At 40.8% G+C, this 14,715-nt stretch overlaps 2 protein-coding genes and 1 pseudogene across 3 annotated transcripts; 1 reads left to right on the top strand and 2 right to left on the bottom strand.

The window, feature by feature from the left end:
• Positions 1-222: 222 nt before the first annotated feature.
• Positions 223-2,361, bottom strand: LOC104594809 (peroxidase 21-like). 2 transcript variants are annotated; one of them, XM_010255302.2, is made up of 5 exons: positions 2,211-2,361; positions 1,944-2,092; positions 1,613-1,801; positions 1,287-1,455; positions 223-995 (listed from the first exon to the last, which is right to left on the bottom strand). In XM_010255302.2, the coding sequence occupies exons 1-5, from the start codon at positions 2,290-2,292 to the stop codon at positions 589-591; spliced, it is 996 nt and encodes a 331-aa protein (XP_010253604.1). In that variant the 5' UTR covers positions 2,293-2,361; the 3' UTR covers positions 223-588. The 2 variants fall into 2 exon arrangements, with proteins under 2 accessions (XP_010253604.1, XP_010253603.1); XM_010255301.2 differs by having other exon boundaries at positions 223-1,004.
• Positions 2,362-3,700: 1,339 nt separating this feature from the next.
• Positions 3,701-5,671, bottom strand: LOC148801904 (uncharacterized). Its single transcript, XM_088898841.1, has 3 exons — positions 5,514-5,671; positions 4,470-5,381; positions 3,701-4,337 (listed from the first exon to the last, which is right to left on the bottom strand). Exons 1-3 carry the CDS (start codon positions 5,669-5,671, stop codon positions 4,235-4,237), a joined length of 1,173 nt encoding a protein of 390 aa, XP_088754967.1. The 3' UTR covers positions 3,701-4,234.
• Positions 5,672-6,739: 1,068 nt separating this feature from the next.
• LOC104594998 (putative F-box protein At4g22030 pseudogene) lies at positions 6,740-8,162 on the top strand (annotated as a pseudogene).
• Positions 8,163-14,715: the final 6,553 nt, after the last annotated feature.

Raw genomic sequence — 14,715 nt, forward strand, 5'->3', positions numbered from 1 at the left:
TTTGTTCATATATACGCTACTCGGTGAGCATTTAATTTGCAAGATACAATATTCTCTTTCCCTCTCTCCTCCTTGTATGGTTGAATCTAAGATACTGACAAAGCTCATTACAAATAATCCTTCTGGCTTTGGACGTTTCTATTGACAAATTCCTCATTCCTCATTTCTGTCTATATATCAAAACATTTAAGAACTAACTTCTAAGAACTGTGTTATATATAGTTGTACAAAATATATCTCTATGTTCTTAAAAGAATTTTTTTCTTTTTTTGGTTTAATTTACTACATTGCCCATATCAAGATCACATCAGTACCAACCACATTAATTAAGTCAAGTCAAGGTGTTGAGACTTTGCTTCTCAAAGCAGGAAACATGCATCAAATTGATGTTTTCTTTTGACACCCCCTGGCTTGTATTTTTATGTCAAGTGTTTGACGACTGTTTAACTCAAAACAGCCCCCAAAATTAATTAAAACTAGTTTGGTGCAACATAACTGAAGTCATTATTTGGCACAAGAGCTCTTCACCATGGATTACACATGAAAAACAAATGGGATTAAGTATTTGGTGAGACATGGATGGATGGATCACTGGGTATTGACAAAGCGACAATCCTTTCTAATCTCTCCTTGGTCACCAGTGAGGGGATTGTTCTCTGAGAGCAAAAGTAGAGCCCTAGAGAACTGATGATGAAAGTAGGCATTGTCCGACGCCATCTTCTCCACAAAAGGAGATGTGTTTGGATCAGAAACCAACTGCTGATCGACCAACAACAGGCCTCTTTGTGTTCGCAGGTTCTTGTAGTACATGTTATCAAGCACCATCGGGGTTTCACGATCATTCCTTGCATATTGCACTGCTTGTGGGTCTGGTTGTGGTGATGGACACCGACGCTTCAGGTACTCGCTGTACTCAGGATCCAAGGTGGGGTCAACATTGGGGTACAACCTACCTACAATGTTGAGGCAGTGAACTCGACCAACGGAGTGAGCACCTGTACGTTCTACGTACTAGTAAGTATATCATTCATATATATAGAAATTATTTACTACTCTTTAAAACGAACGAGACAACTTTTATTTGAAGCTATCTAGCTAGTACATACTATTACTACAACATAGTCCCTACTTGGTACTTACTAGTAAGTAGTAAGGCCTAATAATATGGAGTTATGGACTAGGCCTAGTTCCAGGCCCCTCAGCAATCCTGGATTGGGCTGAAAGGCTTGGCCCAAGAGAAGAGGATGTTGGATGTAGTAGAATACTAGAATTTGAGGAGAGACTACCTAATAAAGCAACAGTTCCTTCAACATCGATTCCGACGGATTGAAAACGTGAAAGCACAAGTGAGATGGTGTCATTGTGGTTGGGGATGAAGTCGTCGACGACGGAGATATGACTTTCCCTGCTATCTCTTCGCCCAGTTTTCATCCCAGCAATGTACGGGCCTCCTAGCTGCAGCAAGCGACATTGACGAACGATATACAGAATTAATTATTATTCAGAGACATTGGTGATATTTGGTTCACTCACCAGTCACCAGTTTTAGTAACAAACAAGTTACGACGTTGTAGGGATTATTAATGATGAATTGGATGATATGTATTGGTACCATGACGATGGCTTCTCTTGCAGAAAGAGCTACAATATCGGCACAAGACACGGTCATGGGGCATTCTCTTTCGAGGGCCTCCTTAATGGTATTAATGTACTTGAAGTTTCTCATCCCAAAGCTCCTCTGTGACTTCTTCTCCGACACAATTCTGCTTGTCGTGTCCAGCAAAACCGAGGCATCACATGACTGCATATCAACATTCAACAACACAGCGCAATAACCATGCATCCAGACTTTGTTAGTTTAATTAAGATGATTCACCAATGAATTAATTACTTAGAAGATAATATTACGTTACCACAGAACGGATTGCTTAATGAAGGTGTACCTTAACCATGCAATCATGAAAGAGATTTCTGACCCACGAAACTGCAGTGTTTCCATGCTTCTGGTAAAGCTTCGTCACTTGTTCCTTCACTATCTCTTCGGCCCTTGGGCAACTTTCCGAGTAGAAATTTAACCCAAGATCGGACACTCCTATATATATATATATATATATGACAATCAAATATATTTATATAATTTGCTATATATGCACTGAGTTTATGCTAATTAAAACAAGAGTAGAAGATGAGTCGGAGAGACATAATGTTACCGGCATGAAACAGTAAAGCTAGCAATAATAACAGAAAAGTGAGGCCTGGGCTCGGGCAATTCTCACTGAGGGCCATTTGCATATTTATATATTGGGGACTGGAAGCTGCTAGTGTGGAAGTGAGGTGATGATAGAGAGAAATGGCGTGAGGGTTGTGTATTTATATAAGGAGAAGGAGGGATGGAAGTAGTGGGAGATGAATGGACGGCCGCCCAAACCCACAAAAACACACAGCCGCCCCCACTACTAGTAAGCTTAATTATGCTTGGCCACCCACTAATTCACATTCTTTGACCTCATGGACCTTTAGCCCAGATTCTTCCTGCGCGTGCAGCAGGCCAAAATATTGGAACATGCATGAAAGTGACTCTGTAAATAATCCCCTACCTACCTCCCCTCCCCTACGAGGCTACAACTACAAATCTTTCCATTAATATTAGCTAGGCTAGGATATTAGGAAAGGCTGTATTCAAGAGACAGGAGAATGAAACTTGAATTTGATTTTTAAGATATAACATAGGTGCCAGTGTTGATATCTTAATCGATCCCTAACATTTTAGTTATGGTTGGTAAGGTCTCACTTGGGATGCGAATCCTGCCTGCACCTAGGTACCTAGGTGGGCGGGGGGTGTTATGCCTTTATGGGTTTGGGAATGGGCTATCCCGCCCTTATGTAGCCCATTGAGAAAAAAAAAAGCAACTTAAAAGAATATATTTTTGCCCCCCTTTAATTCCATACCTTGTCAATTGTCATTAAGCCTTCTTATCCACCTAGCCTCCCCATCTTATGATTCTTTAGGGTCTGTTTGATTACTGAGAAAATGGGACGGAGAAAGGATGGGATGAGAAAAGAAAAATTTATTTTCTCAGTTAGTTTTAATGTGTTTGTTTGCTGAGAAAATTTTTGTGAGAAAATCCACTTTCTAGTGTTTGTTTGCTGAGAAAATTTTTCTCAACTAAAAAAATGCATATAATTTACTTTTATGACAATTTGCACCCCCCAAATGTATGACACATATGATTCTTGACAAGGCTCAACCATCAAAACAAATTTTTGTCATATATAATTAGTAGCTAGTTTGTTAATAATCATGGATAATCATGATTAAAATCCATAAACCTTGCCTCTTTAAATCATTGATAATCATGGACCTAGAAAGGTGATTAAGAAGATACAATAGTCATCTTCATTGATCTTTTGGGCCCCAAAGGACCCAGGTCTTGATTCTTGAGGACACACCCACCAAAGTGCAGCTTAACTATTTAAGAACTAACAAGGTCTCTGCCTCAACAAACCAGTACACAATATATCAGCCAAAGCTTTTTCATCTTCTCTAGCCACAACAAATTGTCAATATAAATCTAAAAGCCTATTATCTGGCTCAATATTCAAATTTTACACAGACATCCCCAAGGAGTATCTTCCAAGGGATTATAAACCATCAAAGATTAAGCAGAACCATCTTCGAAGTATGTAATTGTGATTTGCATCACCAAAAAAAGACAACAAAGGCACATAAAAAGCTAGATAAAACCCTCTACTAGGTTCTAGGGTAGATGCAGCAGAAGAACACCGATAGTCACTTCAGCAGAAAGACATAGAAAAAAAGCACTTTAGTGATGAAAATGTGTGTTGTTGAAAAAGATTAACTAAAGATATTATCAACCATTAAAGGCAGCACCTTAATAGGGGGCTAAGAGAAACCAATTCCATTCTCCCACAATGAACCTATATTGGGCCCTTTACATATCTTGGGTGATCAACAAAAAGAACTCCAGACATCCCATCAGAGAGCCTGTTGTTAATAAATTATTATGTAAAACAAGATACAAGTATAACAGGATTTATGTAATAGATTTAGTAATTTTATGGCAAAGCCATTGAACAATTCAACTGATGGGACAGTAAAGATGCCTTCAGAACTAATTGTTTATAGCACTATGTGGTTCAACCTTGTAAACAGTCCATCTTAACCACTCATTAGAAGACAAGCATGGAATACCCCGTGAGATGCACGATGAGATTATCTTGCACTGAAAACAGGTTCAGCATCTGAGGTAGGCTGCATTTTTCGAGTGTACTTTAGAAGCAATCCTTTTGATGGGAGACCTGGTATACGCAAATCTCTATAAATACAAAATTAGAAACAAAAGTTAGAGCAATCAATTCCAACCCATCCAGTAATAAGGAGAACAGTTTCAATAAATTAGCCAAGAAGACGAGGAGAAAGGAAGAGGGAGAGAGGGATCCGAGCAAACCTGATGTATGGCTGTAAATCCTTCCATTCCCACTTCTGTCGCTCCCTAAAGAGCACTACAAAACGATCAACAGGAGTGGAGGGCAGAGATGAAACACTGAAGGCACGGATCCATGTCTCAACTCCAAGCCTCTCTACCAACACTTCCCCTTCCAACATCTCAAAGCTTGCAGACATCCGAGCAGGAATTTTCTTCATCCACTCATCCATAAAACTCTCCATTTTCATCTTCCCTCCTTTCAGAACCACTCTGGCAAAATGAATACAAACCCACCTCTCATCCAAAACCCACGCTCTACCGTTGCTCCCATTCCCCTCTCTTACCTGGCCTCCATACATTTCCAAACAATGCAGTGCTAGCCTGCGGGGAAACCCATCAGCCTCCAGCATGCCCACAACTTCATCTTCCTTAAGTGCATTTAAAGACCATCCATTCAACACCGCATTGTGCAAAAGCATACTCAGAACAATATCCATATACTTCTCATCCACGATTCTCCAATAGCCATCAATCTCCACAGCCAAAAGAGCTCGCAGACCAGCTCTCAATTCCTCATCACTAGCTTGTATCCTGTCAACTAAGTCCTCCCATCGAAACAAACCCATCTTGTCTTTCTCAATCTCCTCCAATTCCTCCACATCCATCTCATCTTCTGGTCTGTAGGGGTTCTCCATGAGGAGCAATTTAAGCTTATCCAGCTTGGGAGCAACTTCCACAAGTTCCATAATTCCAAGTGCCACTTTGAGTACCGATGCAACCACTGGCTCATTGCTAGCAGTCTCACTCGACTCTGACGGATCTGATGGAGGAACGAGGAACACAAAATTGGAGGTTCCGAACAACTTGACGGCATAAGTCTTGGACGGCGTACAAAGAACAACTTCTTCGTCGGACTGACCTCGTAGACTTACTCTACAAATAAAGAACCCTAGAACTGAATACTGAATCATAACCCAAGTCGAAGAAATTGCAGAGATACAGAAAAGAAATATGGATGAAACCTAAGAAATCAAATTTGAAGAGTTGAAAACTCATTGCGATTACCTGTTGTGAAGGATATCAGGAAGCAGCTTCTCGTCGATTTCAAGAAGCATAAGATCATCATGGGGCCCAAAGTGGGGGTGATAAGCGGTCGAGATTGAGGAGTTCGGTTGAAGATTTAACATTGCTTTAGCTCCTCCTCTGCAACTTTCGTGTTCCATCTCTCCCTCTCTGAGCTCGCTCTCTCTCTCTCTCTCCGTCGGTGCCTTCGACTTCTTGCTTTGACAAACTCGAGATGTTTTCTCAACCTTTTCTTTTCTCACTGGGGTCGCATTGTTTTGGTGCGACCCCGCTCACTTAATTTTGGGATCCTGCATCCCTCTTGTTTCTCATCCCAAAACACTATTTACCCGTAAACAAACGCAAGAAAAGGAAAATCATTCGAGAATATTCCCTTTTCTCATCCTTTTCTCAGCAATCAAACAGACCCTTTACTGACTCGAGCATGGAAGGATTTTCCCCCAAGACACACTTCTCAGGGATCCGACTTTCACATCAGCAAAACTATTCATTATCATAAATATATCAAACTATCCTAATACTTAATACGAAAAAGACTATTTTACCCTTGATGATTCTTCAAATTTTCAAAATAAAACAACTTAAACATGCAAAGAAATCCCATACTGTGTTTCGATGGAGTTCCATCAAAACTGAAATTACAGAATAATTTACTGAAAGACCGGAGAGCGGAGAGGGAGGTCTGAGAACGGAGGCTGGGAGAGAGAGAGAGACAGAGGCGAAGGATGAGGTCTGAGAACGGAGAAAGGAGAGAGAGACCAGAGGCAGAGGAGGAGGTCTGAGATGAAGGCTTGAAAGCGTGAATTTTGATGACGCTCTAGGAAAGGACGATTGAAGTGGGTGACCGTGGGAAGCTACGCCTGTTCACTGTGCGGATTTAACGAAAAACTGTATGGACCAGTTCATCGATTTTGCTCTGTAACCTCTCTTAGTTCCCATTCTTCATTTTTTATTTCATGCACATGCGACCAATGATTTGCCAGCCATTTGAGCTGTTTTCGATCGAAATCTCGCCGGACTCTGGATGCTTGTATTCCAAATTCAAACGGGTCTTCGTCGATCTACTTATTGTGCCGGTAGTTTCCAAGAAACAGTGGTCTGTTTTGATTAACCAAAAATCCTCTCAAAAACCCAATTGCAGAACAACAACCGTAACATCGGAAGCCAAAAAAAATTGGCAAACTGTGAGCATCAGGCCGTCAGCATAGCATGGCGACTCTTCGAACTACCAGTCTCCTGTGCTCTTCCTCCTCGTCATCATCTTCACGACGAAGAAGAGTATCGGCTACTCTTAATACCCCAAAACTCCAACCGAGTTCTCTTTCTTTTCCAAAGATCCGGACCACGGACTTGGTTGAGGAATTGAAGTTGAGAAGTGGATACACAACAGCCACAACCATTACCCAGACAGAAATGAAGCCTTTTGATACTAAAGTTGCTACCAAAACCACGAGAGATGATGTTGATGTTAACTCCAAGTCTACGGTCATTGTGGAGCTTTATGCAATCATTGAAGCTGCTACAGACAGGGCGGAGATGCATGCCAACATCCAAGAGCAGCGGAATAACTGGAACCACCTCCTTCTGACCTCCATTAATACAATCACCATCACCGCTGCAACGATGGTCGGGCTGGCAGAAACAGCTGGAACGAGAGCGCCACTTGCCGCACTAAAGCTCTCATCTACTCTATTATATAGGGCAGCTACTGGGATGTTGCTGGTGATGAACAAGATTCAGCCATCGCAACTCGTAGAAGAACAACGCAATGCGGCAAGGCTATTCAAGCAACTTCACGGGCAAATCCGAACAACTCTTACACTTGGTAGTCCTAGTCCCATGAATGTTAAGGACGCCATGGACAAGGTGTTTGCTCTTGACAGGGCTTACCCATTGCCCTTGCTTGGAGTGATGCTTGACAAGTTCCCTAAAGCCGTGGAGCCTATCATGTGGTGGCTACAACAAAGTAAATTACGAGAACTAGACTTGGGTGGAAGAAGAGAAGGAAATGGATGGAACAGAGAGCTGGAAGAGGAAATGAAGCAGATAGTTGCGGTTTTGAAGAGGAAGGACACTGAAGAGTACCTGAGACTGGGCAAGATAGCTTTGAAAGTTAACAGAGTTTTAGCCATTTCTGGTCCTTTACTCACAGGTCTCGCAGGTGTTGGGTCAGCTTTCGTGGGATGCTCTTCTCATGAAACATGGGCTGTGCTGTTGGGTGTCACTGCTAGAGCTTTGGCAAGTGTTATCAACACCTTGGAGCATGGTGGCAAGTTGGAATGGTGTTTGAGATGTACCGGAGCACTGCTGGCTTCTTTAGATGTATGGAGGAGTCCATAGAATCCACTTTGAAGGAAAAGGACGTAGAGAAGAGAGAAAATGGGGAATTGTTTGAACTGAAGGTGGCTTTGCAATTGGGAAGGAGCCTATCAGAACTTAGAGATCTAGCTGGTTCAGCATCTTCAATAGACGGAGAGGCCAAACAAGAGTTTGCAAGCAAGCTCTTCTGATTTCTCAATGGATCGATCGGATCCTCTGATGATCACATTTTGCAGCTTTAATAAGATGAAGAGCATGGTGAAACCCTCTTATTGGTGAAATCTATGCCTGAACCCAACAGGAAAAAGAAGGGGAGAGAGGTGAGGGTAAAATTGGTAGCTAAATATTCAAATCTAACCACGGATTTTTAGAAAACCGTAGCTAAAATTTTTCATTTATAGCTATGGTTTATTACAAAATCGTAGATAAATGTACCAACTTATAACCACGGTTTTTTGCCAAAACTGAAGCTAAATAATTAACCTATACCTACTCCTTTTTTGACAGACCATAGCTAATTGCTTTAATCTATAGCTACGGTTTTTAACAAAACATGGCTAAAACCTAAAATCTATAACCACAATTTCTTTCAAAATCGTATCTAATTGCTTTAATCTATAACTACAGTTTATTTTATTTTTATTTTTTTTATTTTTAAATAGTGGCTATATTCCAATTGAAGTAGTAAAAATAAAAACAACAATTGGAACCACCACTTTAAAGCAATACATTTTTCATTCATACATCACATGGAAATTATATAATTTTTAGCAAATGGTTATATTATTGTAATAAGAAATTACATGCCCTTTATAATTTGAATACATCATTGTTTAAAATGTATTACATATGTCAAATTTCTCTTAATACATATTGAAGTCTAAATGACCTTAAGAAAAGTGATAAATTCTAAATATAAAAAAATTATCCATTGTCTTCAACCACGCTTTAAGAGTCAACTCATTGCATGTTTAACGTATACATAGCTTTCTTTAGACGGCCCTTTCTGACAAAAAAATAAAAAAAAATAAAAAAAATAAAAAACGGCCAAAACCATTAGATAGTTCGAACAGTTCAACCACCTGGGTCAGCAATTTGCTGACCAAATCAATGGTTTTTGGTGAAATAACGATTCTGGGGTAAAATGTAACCGATCACTTGACCGATTCCCAGTTTTCCAGTCTGACCATACGGTCCGGTCCAGTTTTGAAAACCATGGTGGGTCCATAGAATGTAAACTCGTCCTCGGCGATGTGTATTGTGTTGGGTGGAAAAGTTAAAAAAAAATCAATTCAGGTGGTTCAATCAACATTATTTGAACGACAAAGATTTTGTACACGTGGCAAATAAATTAATTTGGAATTTAAAAACGGTTTTTCCAAAATTTTCCCCGAAACCTCTTGTCACGTTACAAAATAAACTAATTTTATAAGTGACTCACCCATTTGATGAATGGGCTGGATACTGGATTGGCTACAACACCTCTCTACGTGACAGAAATAGGTAGATTAATTTAAGAGCAGCTAGAATGTATATATTAAGACATGGTGTTTAAAAACGAACAGGTCAGGGGTCCGGTTACCGGTTTGAACGGTCTGACCGTTTGATCCAAACGGCTGGTCCGTTCTGATAAAAAATAAAAAAAAATTTAAAAAAATCGGAAAATGGTCAAAACCGTTCAAACAGTTCGAACGTTTATCCGGTCAATTCAGCAATTTACTGACCAAAATCAATGATTTTAAGAAAAAAAACGGTTTTGAAGAAAAACGGACTGATCAGATAACCAGTTCCTAATTTTTTCGGTCCAACCATCCAATCCAGTCCGATTTTGAAAACAGTGTATTAAGACAAGGACACCTTACATCGGAAGAAATATAGAATAGAGAAGAAGTAAGGGGCCGAGTCTAATTAAAAGGATAAAAAGCTTAGAATGTGGAGCCCCATGTCAGCCTTACAAAAAATCTGATCAAAGCCAAAGCTGGGTGGAGATAATTATATTCACATTGGAAAAACTAGTTTTGGACAAGTAATAACTCAATGAGTTGGTGGTGGAGAGAGTGAAATGATCATTCTTCTTTTAAAGGATAAGTGGCATATTGTTTTGAGCTCCATGAGTTAAGTGGCCATGATGTTTTTACAGTCAATATAAATCACAATCTGATAGTGTAAGTGTGGAACATTCTCCACCACACACACACAAAGAGAGAGAGAGAAATAAAAAACACTAAAAAAACTGTGTCAATTGGTTTCAATTGTATTGCCTTCTAGATGGAATTAATTTCACTATCTGGACCAATCCGCCCCACTGACTTGGTCCATGCTTTTCTTCTTTTCATAAATCAAGTTTAATTGTGGCATGCATGCATCAACAAATTTTAGTAATAGGAGTCTGCTCCATTCAGTACACATTGTAGTGCTTACATAAAAGCCCGAATAGCTTATGAATGATTAACCACTACAAATTTAAGGGGTGTTCAACAATATGGTAAGCCAACAAAGTTATATGTACATGTAAGGTTCAGAATTTTGGTATATGTTGGGCCGTATCGACTGATATGTATCACATCAGGGCCTTCTCAATATGTCCTTACAGGAAGTGTTTCGGGTCAGTGAGTGGTTCAAGGGGTAGATCGGCCTTAAATCGGTCCCTCTGAACCAGATTCAAAAAAAAAAAAAAAAAAACAGTACCGATACATCCTACCGGTGCATCACCCTATATTAATATTTTGAACCTTGTATATATGTAACCATAAATTAAGAGAAACAAACACAGAAATCCACGCTTGTTTTCCTTTCCTTATTTGGCCAGCCAATAACATACATCCAGTAACTCCAGTTATATCTATTATTTAGGTTAGGACTTAGGATCATGCGGATTCAAGCCTGGTCTGGTTTGATCCAACCTAGTGTAGGATCCATTAATATCACTGTTGTTAGGGGTGTTAATGGATCAGGTTTGGACTGGACTTGTCCAAATCAAAATCAATTTGAATGGATTGGATGAACCAATAAAACATATTGAATTGGATCAGTCCAGATTTTAAACAATTCAAAATATTTGTTGGATTGGATTGGATCTGGTCCATTTGTAATGGATCCGTATTGGATTGGGTTGGATTGAACCAATACCTAATTCATTGACATATGATAAGAGCACAGGTGTCGATGGACCAGGTCTAAATTAAAACTAATTTGAACATTTTGGGCAGACCAGATCGAATTGGACCAGTATCTGGTGCATTGATAGCCCTAACTGTTGCCTAAGAGACTAGGGTTTAGAAAATGGCATGATATGTGTGCCTTTTCGCCTTCTATTCATGTAACTAACAATTTCAACATCAAAACTCCAGTTATATGTCTAAAATAAAGCCTTTTATATGGGCAGTTTTGAATCTAAGGCCGAGTTTGTAAGGAGTACAAATGCAAGTATGTACAATGCAAATACATACAAAACAATACAAAATATATGGTTTTGCACTCTACATATTTGCATTTGTGCTCCTTCCAAAAGAGCACAAATATAAATTCGTAGAATATAAAACCTTGTATTTTGTATTATTTTTTATATATTTGTATTTGTACTCTTTCCAAACCGAGCTTAGGGCTGAGTTTGGAAGGACTACAAATGCAAATATGTACAGTGCAAATACATACAAAATAAAAGGTTTTGCACTCTACACATTTGCATTTATACTCCTTCCAAACTGAACCTAAGGTTCTATTTGGAAGAAGTACAAATACAAATTTGTAGAGCGCAAAACCTTGTATTTTGTATTATTTAGTATGTATTTGTGCTGTACATATTTGTATTTTGTATAGAGTGTAAAACCTTATATTTTGTATGTATTTACACTGTATATATCTATATTTGTATTCTTTCCAAACTGAGCCTAAAAAAGTTATCAGAGGATCGAAGAACAGGAATGAACACTTGGACAACCCACCCAAAGAATCATCAAGAAACCAGCCTAGGAGGTTCAGAAATAGGGTGTTTAGGCCCAAGCCCAGACCTTGTTTTTTCACAGAGGCGCTGGACCTGGCCCAAGAAACTAGTGGTGTCCGACATACGATGATGGACCAATCCGGGGCTTCAAATATCAGACAACTCTCCCTTGAATGCCTATAAAAAATTGGAAGTAGGAATGGCGTTTAAGGCTTCAAATACAAACGCATTTTTATCTTTACTCCCTCCCCCTCTCTCTCTCTCTCTCACTTGACACCGGACCCTATCAAGGCTAACACAGCATTCACATCTAAACCTGGGCTTCGGGCTTTGGCCCATTTAAATTTTATCAAAAACTAAACCTGAACCCAGCTCATGAACAAATCTATTAATGGTGGAATTGGTGCAGTGGTGGTGACCCAAGGCAGACAAGTTTTTAGTTCCCAGATGTTGGGTAATTAGGATTTGGGTGGACTAGTGTTGGTGTTGGACCACCATTCAAACCGGTGAAGCCTAGCGACAGCGAGTGAACTGGAATAACGGATGCCTTTCCTGTTTCTAGTTTTAACAAACAACAGAGACAGAGGGTGTGATTTCTATCAAAACCAGTTAATGAATGGGCACGGCACGTCTGTCCCCACTCCCCAATCAAATAAAAGATGAGGAATGGAGTACTTTTGATTGTTAGTAGTCAGTTTGTTTGTATAGCCAAGGATTTTTAAAGCAGAGAGAGAGAGAGAGGAAAGGCCAAAACAAAGCAACAACATCACGTGAACACACTCATTACGGTAGAGAGCAGAGACACTCGGGTGGAACACGCAATCCTGCGTCGTCTCTTTCTACTCTCTAGGTCCATCTCTTTCTCTCAGTTGAGAGTTGTTTGTAGGAGTGGAGGACCGACCACCATACGTGATGGTAGCAGTAGGTGCCCCACAACGTCCCACACTGTATCCACGCCTTATATTGGGAACATCATCGTATCTGATACTATCACCGGAAAATGTTTCGATCGCAGATGTGAATTCGCAGTGTAGGGTGTTAATTGTTAATTAATTGTGGGGTGTGGGGGGCCTCGGGCCTCTCCAATTCCCAATTCGCTTCTCACATCCAGATAGGGATTAAGGATTAAGGTGCATTTTCTATGTTTAGGGTCGGTCGAGATCGGGATATACTTAGAATTTGATCCATATGGCATCTTTCATACTATCTTATTGCTTTTAAGTAAACATCCTCATCTGAGACAGAGACTGAGAGGAACCTTGTCCTATCACCCACCACCCACAGATTCCACCCCACCTTATGTTTTGCTTAACTGTTTCTCAACAAATCAATAATATTCATTTTGTTTTTAATTTTCTGTACTTATGGTATTTGACAGATAGGTAGATTTTAAGATGCCCATGCCATGCCTATGCCTGTGTCTATGCATATATGCCTATATATTAACAATTTCACATTTGAGAATTGTGAGATTCCCGGGCCCCAACTCTCACCTCAATATCTATCGTTTCACAATGAGGATATGTAATGTATGGATACTTTGGGAGTAGGATGGAATCGATGGCCTCATAAAGTAGTGAACTATGTATTATTGGGCAAAAAATGACCAAGGACCATGCATCAACAAGAATGCTCCTTTCACCCTCTTATAGAGTTACAAGATGATGTGACGGTTTCCGGTCACGTATTATTTTTTGGCTAAGTACCTCGTCAATTTGTCTGCTCTCAAGTGGCCAGTGACTCAGGGGCTGAAGTGGAATCCTCTAGTGTGGCGCAACCCAGCTGCTCCCTATAGGAGGTGATCTGGCTACCAGCAACGACGGGAACTGAACTGACTACTCCCTACTGGCAATGATCTGCTCATCTTTATAAGCGGTGGGAGTTGAGGGACCTGCGAGAACTAAATCAGAGAACATGTGGGTGTTTATCCGACGAGGACACTCCGATGGCTAAGTTACCATACAGTGGAGAGCTAAGAATGATATTAGAGAATGAGAGAGCTAGAGAGGTAGAGAGCAGGGGTTACCCATCCCTTTTTTTTTTTGCCTCTAGGGGGTGAGGTCTTTATATACTGGAGTCCTTGTGGGTTAGGTGGAGTAGTTCTTGGATTCCCTCTATGATGGGACCTGTTTTCGTGTTAGGTGGGGATAAAGCTACCAACTGGTAAGGTTGCTCATTTCCGCCTGACTCGGGGAGTGGGTGAGCTAATATAGCTGTTACAAGTCACAATCCCGTAAAAAGTGGGGTATGGTGGTGAGCTCCTCGGGGTTGTCAGGTTGCCAGATCGGTGCCTGTGTCAGGTTGCCAGGTCGGTGCTTGGGCCAGGCCGCCAGGTCGTGCCTGGGCCAAGCCGCCAGCTCATGCCAAGGCCAAGTTGCCAGCTCGTGCTAGGGCCAAGTTGCGCTAGGGCCAGACTACCAGTTCGTGCCAGGGCTAGGCTGCCAGCTCGTGTCAGGGCTAGATCGTGCCAGGGCCAGGTCGCGCCAAGGCCAGGCCACCAGGTTGCGCACACCATCAACTTAGCAAAGGCAATGTGTTACCAAAGTGGTCCCAGTGAGGGGAGGAACCCTTCCGTGGGCTGATTTCCCTGGCAAGAACAACGACGCCCTCCTTGCTAACTCTATCTACAAGCCTATCTATGCTAGAACTCGACATAATTGGAAAACGGAAAAAATCTAAGGGAGACTCACCGAAAATGAGGAATGAAGTGGGAAATGAAAAGAAAACCGAGCTGGAAGACTTTGACGTGACCTCGGGAGAGATCAATCGCAGAATTTGTGGTGAGGATAAGTCGCGGACCCTTCTATTTATAGCCGCTATGTCCGAGAACTAACGGTCGAGATTGAAGCAACCCTACGACTCCTAGGAAAACCGGCTGTGCGACCCCCGAGGGTAAATTTGGTTTAGCGCGCTTTTTGACAT

Source organism: Nelumbo nucifera, chromosome 2, assembly GCF_055504915.1.
Source record: "Nelumbo nucifera cultivar China Antique chromosome 2, China Antique-T2T, whole genome shotgun sequence".
Taxonomy (NCBI): Eukaryota; Viridiplantae; Streptophyta; class Magnoliopsida; order Proteales; family Nelumbonaceae; genus Nelumbo; species Nelumbo nucifera.